Here is a 12,203-nt window from a genome sequence, read left to right on the forward strand (position 1 = left end):
ACACACACACACACACACACACACACACACACACACACACACACACACACCCAGGAGGAGTTATCAGTGCAGCCGGGGTCATTAATTAGCGCCGCCAACACAGTGACAAGTATTACATTGTTACAAATTGGTTAATTACCCCGTGCAAGTGTGCACGTGCGTGCGCGTGAGCGATAAAGAAAGAGAGTCGGTTGTACGGGAGGGTTTTTTTTTTTTTCCTGTAGGTAAGCAGGGGCCGCTGCAATCTGCCTAAGGAGGAATGTGTTTGAACCAATGGAGGAAACCAGTTATCGATCCACCTGCCTGCCTCGCAGCTGCCGAGGAAACAAGCCGACGCGAGCTGATTTATGGGACGGCCACAGAAATTCTCAAAGTCTAAACGGGGGTGGGTGGGTGGGGGGGCGGGGCGGGGGGGGGTTCTTGTTGCCCAAGCAAGAGAGCTTCAAAAATCTCAACTCTGTTAGTAAGCCTGTTGTTTTCTTGGATTCCAACTCCTGTGCAAATATCCCGGTTTACTGATAAAAGATCCACAGCTGAGAGGGGTTTGACAACAGCTTGTAGATAAAGAATAGAAAGGTTTTCTTTTCTCTCTTTTTTTTTTTTTTTTTTTTCTTCACACTTATCTATCTCGGCTGCTGGTTGAAGGAACGTCCTTCAACCTCAACATGCACGCCCGTGCTGTAACAAACAGAAGCAATTTTCCAATTTGACTGTGTTTTCATCTGTGGAGGAACTCCATGAAGAAACCACCTACAAAAAGGCTCCTTTGATCCACCGTTTCACCTTTGCCGCCGACCCCCCCCCCTCTTTTTTCGTTCTTTTTGCTCTCTTCCTCCACGCCCACCCCCCTTGAAACAGACTAACGCTTTTAACACAGGGCTCTTTCTTGTCTTGGTCAACTTAGGCTATACAGACACACACACACATACACACACATACTCTTTCTGGCTCTACAAAGGTGGGTCTGTGAGTTAGGACAGCGGCGTGTTTATTTTTCCAGTGGCCAGTGCTCCCGACAGTTGCCTTTATTGTTCATTGTTGGCGGATGGATGGAGTGAGGGGGGAAGTTAGGGAGCAGGAGGAGGAGGAGGCGGGTGGGTGGGTGGGTGGGTGAGGTGGCGAGCTACCAACAGGGAGGACAAATGGATAGCTCTCACCTTCCCGAGCGGTCAAAGGGCAGGTCAGCGCAGCCGCGGCTCCTCGCCTTCGCTCTGTTCGTCCCTTCTCCTGACCCCCCACCCAACCCAATCGTCCCCCGCTGAGTCTCCCTTTCTTTTCTTCCCCGTTTCCTACTCTTTCTCCCTCTTTTCTTTCCTCCTCATCTGGTTTGACTGGCCCAGGAATGTGGCCCTGTTAAAGGTAGCAGCTGAAGAACAATGAGGGATTGTGCTGTTCCACACATGCACGTCCACAGACACACACACACACACACACACACACACACACACACACACACACACACACACACACACACACACAACAAAGGCATGTAGGCAGACATCAGTACATATGACCAGACATGTGCACACACACTCGCGCTGATTGTGCCTCAGTGCGCCTCTCTCTAACTACATCCTGTTGAATGATTTAGGCCTTGTGTGGAAGCGTGTTGTGTGTGTGTGTGTGTGTGTGTGTGTGTGTGTGTGTGTGTGTGTGTGTGTGTGTGTGTGTGTGTGTGTGTGTGTGTGTGTGTGTGTGTGTAATGAAGCTGGTATGTCAGGATCCAGGGAGTCAAAGGTCAGGCCATGCTAAATGTGAGCAGGAGGTTGGCTGACTGCAGGGTAAACACAGACCAGACACACTCTCCTTCTCTCTTTCACTCTTATTTTTTTTACCTCTACTCCCTCTTTCTCTCTCTCTCTCTCTCTCTCTCTCTCTCTCTCTCTCTCTCTCTCTCTCTCATAAGTGAATTCAAACAAAAAACCGTCTCCAAATCTACCTCTAATTCAGCACAAATAAAAACAAATTGTTCTGCTCCAGGTTTCTGTCAGAAAATGTAGATTTTTCAAACTTGGCTGAAGTTTAATTGACTTTGCTCAACGCCTAAATCTGTCAGAGATTTTACATTTGCTTTTCCACCACATTTAGCTGTGCTTACAAACACTTCCATGGCCAGAGTTTTTTTTATTATTTCTTATTTATTTCAAAAAGGCCATAAAGGCGGTTATGGATGTGACTTGATTAATCGCCGCTGGCCCTCTGTGCCTAGGAAAATGAGTCAACATCTGGTTTTACAACTCTGCGGCGAAACAAACACGCTTTTACCCATCTTCCGCTAACATGCCCCCCTCCTACTGTTCCAAGCCCCTAACCAGTCGTATATTAAGTGGACCAACAAGCCACGGATAGCTTTACTCTGTTTTATTGTTCCTTCCTCTTTCGTCTCTCTCCTTCATGCCTCTGACCTCTGACTCCACCACCGTGATCCTCATGGCCTCGGGATCGTCGGGTGTATTAACCTCTTTTCAGCATGCATCAGATGTCTCACAAAATTTGCAATTTGGACGATGATTGGGTCTCCCTCCTAAGCTTCTGTGCAATATACGATCGGACAAGCTGATAATGAATGACAACATTGTGAAATACGCATGGTATCGAATGTGTGCAGAAAAACTGCAATTTCATATCTTACTTGAAACAAGTTATAAATTGAAGTCAGGAGCTTAGCTTAAGGCATTATTCACCAACTTCTTGAGTGGTCATCTATTGTTAAAGAAACAGAGAAACTAATGATACAGATCTAAATACATATTCTTTGAGCATCTGTGCTGTTTCCAGTTTAAAAGAACAGGCTTTTTTTTTTTTATGGTGGTCCAATCAAAAAGCTTCACAGTGTAACCCTAGCCCCGTCTTTCCTCTTTCTTCAAAGGACTACCATGTCACCTCTGACCTCTGTTCCCCCCTCTGCTCTTGCTCTGCAGGTACTCCAGACAGCCTGGCTGAGAAAGAGCGCCAGCTCATGGGCATGATCGGCCAGTTGAGCAGCCTGAGGGAGCAGCTCCTGGCGGCCCACGAGGAGCAGAAGAAGCTGGCCGCCTCACAGATGGAGAAGCAGAGGCAGCAGATGGAGCTGGCCAAGCAGCAGCAAGACCAGGTACAGGAGCTCGCTGCATGTAAAGGGGCCTCATTTGGAAATGATGTGTGGGGGGAAAAAAGACAGAAATATCCAGCCTAACAAGTGATAACGTCTGGTCTGAGTCCACACATTTTGAAATATATCTGTAGTTTTTTGGGGTTTTTCTTAATGGCAAATGTTAATGATAAAAAAAACACTCGTGCATAAACATCAGAAATGGTCGCACAGATTTCCAAGGTTTAAAACAAAGGATTGACTTTAAAATGCAGCAAAACCACACAGGGTTTCTCCATCCTCTGCTCTCTCTTTGTTACACACATCTCATATAGTGTGGAAGCAGCCAGGTACATGCGCCTTTGGCAGCGTGAACACAGGGACATTGCACAGGAATCAGCTGAGGGTATATAGCGTTGGAGCGGATGTAGGAGAGACACACACTTACACACTTACTGGCACACACACACACACACTTCGAGCTCCCAGGCGAGAGTCTGGCAGGTATTTGCATTGAGAAGGGTTCCCTTTCTTTTCTTTTTTTTTGTCCTTTTCCCCCTCTGGAAGGGATGGGTTTACAAAACAAGGGGCAAACAGAAATATAGCTGTAAGGACAAATCACCTGTGACAAACACAATGCCTTACAGTGCCCTTGGCTGGATTGGCACCTGCGCTCGCTGAATGAGTCTGACAGGATGAGAATGTACCGTATGAGACTCCTCCACACTCCCGTGTCTCCTTTCTGCTCATGGAGTGGAGTTTGTGTTTGAAAGTTAATTACAGTTCAGCCATTTTGCTTGAGCTGCTTCCAAAATCAGTGGGAACGAAAGCAGAAATGATAATTTACCAAAGTAAACTTCACAAAAATATGTATAGGTGAGAAAACTGTCAGCTAAAAGAAAAGAAAAGACACATTCCGAAGGGTGCGTTACTTATCAAGAGCCACTTTGCCGACATATAGAAATAAATAGTGACTATTAACAGTCACTCCGCGATGCCTGTGTACATGTCAGAAAGTGTGTCACTGTTGAGTTCAGATTAGACGAGCTCTTTAATATTTCATAGCGGGGCATCGACCCTCTGTCGTGCAACTGGGGCCTCGGAGACCTGCAGATGTGTCGCATCTCCCTCGGGACCCGCACACCCCACCACCACCAACATGTGCATACACACACACACACACACATGTGCATATACTGTATGTGCACTGTGTAAGTGTGTTGTGCGCTCTGTCCTCAGATTGCCCGGCAACAGCAGCAGCTTCTGCAGCAGCAACACAAAATCAACCTCCTGCAGCAACAAATCCAGGTGAGGCCAGGTTGTGTGTGCATGTGTGTCCATCTACATGTGAGTGTGTGAGGCAATTATGTGATTGCGACTGTTCGTAGTTTTCTTTTTTCTTTTTCTTTGCTCGGCCATCAGCATTCAGAGCCTGATTCAGCACTGACTTATAGGGGTAGCCCCTCCTCCTCCAACACACAGACACACGCGAACACATGTGTAATCACTTAAAGTTGGAACAATCAGTAGTTTTAAGCCTTTATTATATAAATCAAAGTTTGCACGGCAAGCTGTTGAGTTGAAACCACTTTTCAGATGTTTATTCCATTGTGCCTGTGAGTGATTGTTGAGGTGTTTCCACAGACAGAGCAGTAGATTGGACTGTCTGCAAACAGCAAAGCCAGGCTCAGGCAACTCGGTATCCAAGAAGGGATCAGGACGAAAACTCAAAACAAAACAGAAGAAAATGTGGTTAACCTTTTTAAATGTTCCACACTCAAAAAAAAATAAATAAAAAAAAATACCAAGGCTTGGAAGCAGGTCACATTACACCCCCTAAAAAAAGTGCAACACTGCAACCACAATCTAACAAACAGGCACAAATAAGGCCACCAAGACAGAGCGTATATTTCTGTCCTGGAGTGATGACGACGCACAACGTAAACAGACTTAAACAGTCAGGACAGGCATTAGCATCAATCTGACATGATCTTTCCTTTCACCTGAACACAGACAGGATATGCTGTTAACATTCAGCTTCCTACACAAACATTTATGGTCCTGTTGTTGACGAAAGGAACAAACACTCCCTTTGTATTATTACTGTTACCGCTTATTTATACCGGCAGTCTCAATAAGACATGATTCTCATTCTAAAGAGATTCCTGCTGTAGTTTCTGTACTGCGCAATAAGATCGATGCAGTCAAATTGAAGTGCAAGTGGAGCGTGTAAAAATGCTAAAAATAGGAAGGAGTTTCCACAGATTTTTCAAGTCCCCCTAACAATCTTATAAAATCCCCCAACAGAATTGAACGGGACCACTTGAGATCTTCTAAAGTGTTCCCATTAACAGGACAGAGTGAGAAAATGCCTTTTTTTTTGCCCAGCTCTGTCGGCTGTGGGTAATATAGTCCTCGTAGTGCAGGCTCTAACTGCACAACATGTAGGAGGAGACATACGAGTTCAGCAGGCTCAACAGTGAGCAGTTAATTTAATTTGCCACTTTTATGGTGCACTTATTGATTTTATTATCCGACGGTAAGGATTTCCTTTTAAAAACATGACGAAAACGAGACAGAAAAAAAGTGGTCAAGATCAGTTCAAAGCAGACGATGATGCATCACCGCGCCACATGTAGCGCTGGTGCGGCTGGTAGACACAGCGCTGACACAACTACAAAAACAACAACATATTCTCACAGTCTGTGGCTTCTCTGAAGGAGGACGTGGGATCCAGGGGGAGCTCATCTGGTCGTGTTAGTTTGGGGTAAAAGTCTGACAGAAAACACATAAGTGCCAACAGGATGGATGAAGTCTAGCTTTTAACCTTTAGCTCAGCATTGAGACTTTTCCTTTTGGATGAAGTGACACAGTTATTCTACAATCCCCACATTCCCGTCTCTCTTAGAGACTGCAGTGTCATAAGAAGTAAGTGTGTCTTACGTGATGTCGACTGTCTTTGAAGGAGACAATTCTTCTTTTAACTCTCCTGTTTGGTTTCTGTCATCTTGCAAGTGCTTCTTTCACTCGGAATTTGACAGAAACTGTATTGACTTTCAATTTGGCTCGGCTGGTGCCGAGGAGTGTAAAAGCGTGCTTAAAACTACGACGGAGCTGAAAAAGCCTGCGCAGCGATTCAGCCCTCCTGAATGCGGGCCTGTGTCTTCAGCTTGAGAAAATGGGTGGGAATATATGAAACACTTAAAAATGGAAGTATTGTACTTTTCGGTGCGACACTGGAGCCTCTATTTTGGTCCAGGTGGCTTGGAACGAATAGCCCAGGCCTTTGTAAAGGCAGATGACACTGAATTTTAAGCTGAGAAAGCCGGGCTTTGTATCATGAAGAGACACCCTGTCCAAGAAGGAACACACACACACACACACACACACACACACACACACACACACACACACACACATACACACACACACACACACACACACACACACACACACACACACACAGACACACGTCTCACACACATGCTATCACAAGGTCTCTTATCACGCAAAGACGTGTGTGTGTGTGTGTGGTGTGTGTGTGTGTGTGTGTGTGTGTGTGTGTGTGTGTGTGTGTGTGTGTGTGTGTGTGTGTGTGTGTGTGTGTGTGCCCTAAGCGCAAAAGCAGCTGTGTTTATTTGCTTTTGTGCGAGTTATATTCTGAATTGTTCGCATTTTTGGTCCCACCGACAAAAAAGGGGAGCCCGTGTTTGTTTCTGAGGATTTCTCTGTGCCTCCTCGACGCGCTCGTCCCTTCGCATGTGTGTGTGTGTGTGTGTGTGTGTGTGTGTGTGTGTGTGTGTGTGTGTGTGTGTGGTGTGTGTGGTGTGTGTGTGTGTGTGTGCTTGTGGGTCCCGCCGCAGCTGTGTGTGTTAAGCTATAAACACGTCCGCTCATGATTCACTCCCTCACGACCCCGCCGAGACAAAGCTCTCTTTTCCCATGACTTTGCAACCTTTTCCCAAACAAGCGTCTCTCCATTGAACGGGCCCAACAATAGTTTCTCACAAGCAGGGGCAGCTGTAGGCAGCCTCGTTAAGAGAGGGACACAATCAACAGGGGCTCATCGCAGGAGCACAGGGAGGGGAAGAAGAAAAAAAAAAGAGAGAGAGAGAGAGAAAAAGGCGCGCAAACGTTCATATATATCGCAACACATCAAAGCACGCGCAAACACGGGAAAAAATACAAAAACCACGCCTTCGCGCACTCGCGCGCGCACGTATCGCGAGCGTTTGCAGAGAGCTGCTGCACACTCCCTGATGATCAAACACACACTCATCATCAAAGACTTGGTCGAGAAATACACTGCTTAATCATTCATGAAGAGATTGTCCGCAACAATCCCACAATACAATTGGCCTGCCAGGGAGAGGGCACCAGGTTCAGTGTGTTGGGGTGTGTGTGTGTGTGTGTTTTCTGTCTGTATGATAAGCCCCTTGTGATTGCGTTTCCCCCTAACGAGGCTGAGTTCAGCTGTCCTTTCGTGTGTGTGTGTGTGTGTGTGTGTGTGTGTGTGTGTGTGTGTGTGTGTGTGTGTGTGTGTGTGTGTGTGTGTGTGTGTGTGTGTGTGTGTGTGTGTGTGTGTGTGTGTGTGTCTGCGTCCTTGGCTTTGTTAGGGCCCAAACCCCCAAAGGCCTGTGAAGAATGCTTTCAAACCGTCCACTTGGAAGAGGTGATGAAATGAAACGAATAATCAAGCTCATGAAAAAGAGAGTGACACACATCCCTCATGAAAGGAGGACAAATTATTTATTGTCCTCGTGTCCGGTTTCCTATTTCATTTTTATTTATTTTTTTTTTTTCCTCACCCTGAAACCCCAATCAAGCTAGTGCTATGCGTGTTAGCGTTCACAATTTAGGCCAACAGCACACTGGAAAGTGGCGCGGGCGCGAAAAGTTCATTTGCAGAGATGGGTGGTGGTGGTGGTGGTGGTGGTGGGGGTGGGGGGGCTAAACAGCAGCATAAGCTAATGACATACAGTACGAGGAGCACACACATGCTGATAGCAGCTTCAATTGTGGGGATACTCATTAGCGCTCAGAAGTCAGCGATTGGCTGCGTTCTCACTCTGACTAATTGATTCTACCTGAAATGATCCATGATTAGCATCACTTAGGAGCCATTAATTTTACCCCCCCCCCCCCCCCCCCCCCCCCCAGCTACACGCATTGGTTTACTGACTGCAGGTGTTTCTATTCAAAGCTTAGATCAATACTTTAATCAGAGTTTTTTCAATTTAACCTTTACTAACAGTTTATCCACAATCTTTCCTCGATCGACGCTTATTTATTTGCGTGCAAATTCAAGTACGCTCAAAGCAACATCGCCACATTAGCAGAATGTTTCTGAGCAACAAACAGTTGTAATAAATTGATCAACAGGTCTGCTGATCGTCTGTTTTTGAGGCCTCCCTATAGAGGATTGGTCCTGTCCAATGATCATCCTGAAACGTGTGCACTCCTGTAAGCAGGAACCACATTTCATTAGTTTCTGTCTGTGTATTCTGTAGTGGTAGAGCCTTTTCACACACTGAAATATATCCAAAACTTGGTGGGTTTTTTTTGTTTTTTTTTGTTGTTTTTTTGAGGAGGAAAAGCTCATCATGCATCCATTTTCTATCCAACTTTGGGTCTCGAGGGACTAGATCCAATCCCAGTTTACCATTGGCGAAGGATGTCGCCAGTCATAAGATCATCCTCATGGGATGATGTAGATTCAATACTGGCAACTTAGAGAAGCTTTGCTTTCAACATTTCTGCATTGCACTGGTAATTTATGTTGTGCTTTTGCTCTTATCACTCTGATCTAGCTTTTAATCTTGCGCCTGAACATGAATCGCGTGAACAAACGGGTATAATCCATCTTGTTCTCATAAGAATTCCAACATGAAGACATGTGGGTATACACAAAACCACACACACACACACACACACACACACACACAGACACTCCTACCCCCTGCTAAGGGCCTTCTTGTTAAGCGTGGAGAGGTGAGCACATTTTCTCAAACTTCCTTTTACTTTCCCTCTCGTCTTGTCTCGTTCTAATTAAACGACTTGTCTCTGAGGCTCCCCCCGGTGTTGCCGGGGACGACTGCTGCTGCCGCGCGGGGAAGCGCGACAGGGATGAAAGGAGCTCACCTGCCGAGCGGCTCAGGGCTTACCTTGAGAGCGCGCACGCATTTTCATAGAATAGCGGGAAGACGCGGCGCACACGCTCGCACAATGTATATTGAAACAGAGGGATGAGGGCACACGAGTGTGTCCTGCCTAATGAATCAAAACTCACCCAACCAAAACACACACACACACACACACACACGCAGACTGACAAGTGTGTGTGCCCCCGTTGTGCTACCTCCGTGTGCTGTCTTTCATCTCATCAAGAATCACCGTTGCTATAGGTCGCAGCCCGCAAAGCAGACCGAATCAAAAAAAGAAGGGGGGATGGGGGGGAGTGGGGTGAAAATGAGTAAAGCCACCTGATGCTTTGACTGGTTTAAGAGGGGCCAGAATCTCTGGCGACAGCAGCTAACAAGCTCTCTATTAAGGCTATCCTATGTTGGTAACTCAATCACAGACACACGGCCCTTCAAATGTAATACCTTATGCAGTCACAAGTACAGCCTCTGTGTGCCGACTTTTCATCCAATCATAAAAAAAGAAAAACAAGTTGAAACTTTTCCTTCATTGTCACACACACACACACACACACACACACACACACACACACACACACACACACACACACACACACACACACACACACACACACACACACACACACACACACACACACTGCCTACCTCTACACAGCAGTACCTCTGTATTCTTTGCATAGGAGCAGCTAACCAATTGCCTGTGTAATTGTTTAATCACCCCCATTACACCACAGCCCGTGTAATTTGTGTTTTCCCTGGGAATACATGTCTGCATGTCAAACCGGACCACAATCAGTCTTTCCCCTCGCATGTTTTCACACATACAGACATACCTGTGCACAGTCAATTCACCGCCCCCTACATGCGCGGCACGCAGGCCCTAATAGCCCCCGTCCCCAGAAAGTTAATGGACTAATATTAAAAGCCCGCCATGTCTGTTCTTGCCTTTCTCTCTCCTCTCCAAATTAATTATTGGTTCTGTCGCTCGCTCGTCCCCTCTTCAGCAATAGGTCATCCAGGTCTTGCATTAATTGCCGGAGCATATGGTCGCCAACAGATTTTAGCTGTGGGACTCGCACTTTAGCGGGGGCTATTTTTTCGCGCGCTCAGATGCGAGCCATATTGTGCGGCGCTGGCAGCTATTGTTCGGCGCATTAACTTCATAGAGCTAATTACTCCCCAATAATAACTTTACCTTGGAGTTTTTAGCGCGCCGCGTGCCAACCAACCTGTTTCGCACCCCATATGTTAATTAGCGGCCACATCTTCATTATGCCGCAGCGGCGCTTTAAGTTCAAGCTGTGCCGCCTGGCGCGTGGTGAACGCAGCCTCGACTCGCTGCCAATTATCCAACTCTTGCTCCCGTCTCCATCTCGCCTCCTCTCACTCCTTCTCCCTCTCTCCTTCATTCTGTTCTTTCTGTCTGCTGTTTATTTCCTGAGAAGTTGTCTCGCCAGGGTGAATCCCTCCCTGTCCGGCCTCTTTGCCCCTGCGAAAGTTCTCAGGAAAAAAAGTTTCACACTCGTTCTTTATATATATATAGAGTGTGTGTGCGGGTGCGTGTGCGTGTGTTTTTTACCCCGCTCAGAGTATTTTGCTTTGTTTTGCATTCAGTTATCACTGATTAGAGGAATTTTTCAGATGAGTTCCAGTTTTTGTATTTGCTTCAGGTTTCCTTTTTGGGATGTGAAAGGAGGGGTTTGGAGATGAAAAAGCGGAGCGCCTTATTCTCCACGTCAGCAGCCTACAGTAGCAGCGGCAGCAGCGGCAGTGTGATGTTTTTGTCTGTGTGTGTGTATTGTCGGTTTTCATGTTCGCTTTGGGCCTGATGTGAAAGAGACGCTGAGGAGTGCATTATTCCCCAAAGCGCCTGCTGTTTCAGATGTGCCTTTTCCTTTATGTGGGATCTGGAGATTGTCTGATAGATCTGGCCCCGCTCTAACTTTCCTCATCGCCCCTTTACTTTCTCTCGCGCTGGCTTTTTTCTTCTCCCTCTGTCAATTCATCTCTTTGTCTCTGATTCCTATTCTCTGATTTGCGATAGCGCACACTCCCTCTTTCTCTCTGTCTCTCACTCGCTTTTCTTCTCGGTTTCAAAGTTTACATTGTGATCACAAGGCTGACACACAGTGGGTAATTCACTTTAAGGTACGGCATCGCTGTGTATTCAGTATCAGGAGAAATATTAGATTAAGCGGAGTGAATGCAGAGGAATGTAAATACGAAGGAATGCGCAAGAATTATGCCCCCCCCCCATTCACTTACATGTCCAGTCAAAACACACTGAAATACACTTATCTGCTTAAGCCGCTTTTTAACTCTTTAAATCAATTTTGATCTTCATTTAGTCTTCTTAACTTATTGGGAGAAAGTCGTTGCAACATTTACAATCGAAAGAGACATTTTTGCCACTTTTCATCACATAAAATTTAGTGTAGAGCCGCAAGAACATATTTAACCTTGAAGCAGAATATAGTGCAGCTTATAAAAATTATGCATGAAGTATGCCATATAAGAACCTCTAAAGTTTCTTCACAATTTTAGGTTGTTTTTTTTTGCCATTTTTTAACATGAGGTTTAGTTGTTTGCTAATTATTTTTCACATATAAAGCATAGAGATAATCAAGCGTGATTGGCAGAGATGAAAATTAGCCGGTCCATGTTTAGATCCTCTTAAATATTCTTTATGGTTAGCCCACAAAGAGCTTCTCAATATTTATCACCTGCAGCGAAAGGCAGTAGACATGTTAGGTTGCAATGCATATTTTAATTAAAAACCTCTGAACCATTTATTTTTTTATCATATAAGTGTCACATTTCTCACCTCGTGCTAAAATGTAAAGAGTCCACGCGCAGCCAAATGTTATCTCAGATAGAAATGTTTATTTGATTTTTTTTCTAACGTGGTTTTGCGAGAGCGACTCGAGGAGGGAAAAAGCCGCAGGTTACAGAACAAACTCACTGCGCGCAGC

General features: G+C 45.8%; 1 protein-coding gene across 23 annotated transcripts in view; it reads left to right on the forward strand.

The window, feature by feature from the left end:
* The window catches only part of sox5 (SRY-box transcription factor 5), a 259,914-nt gene that overhangs the window by 213,589 nt on the left and 34,122 nt on the right, over positions 1–12,203 (forward strand). For all 23 annotated transcript variants that reach the window (XM_080491527.1, XM_080491534.1, XM_080491539.1 and 20 more), the window contains 2 exons: positions 2,922–3,094; positions 4,310–4,378. In XM_080491527.1, coding sequence (XP_080347653.1) covers positions 2,922–3,094; positions 4,310–4,378 — 242 coding nt within the window. The remainder of the gene's footprint in view (positions 1–2,921; positions 3,095–4,309; positions 4,379–12,203) is intronic.

Source organism: Lipophrys pholis (assembly GCF_963383615.2).
Source record: "Lipophrys pholis genome assembly, chromosome: 22".
Classification (NCBI taxonomy): domain Eukaryota; kingdom Metazoa; phylum Chordata; class Actinopteri; order Blenniiformes; family Blenniidae; genus Lipophrys; species Lipophrys pholis.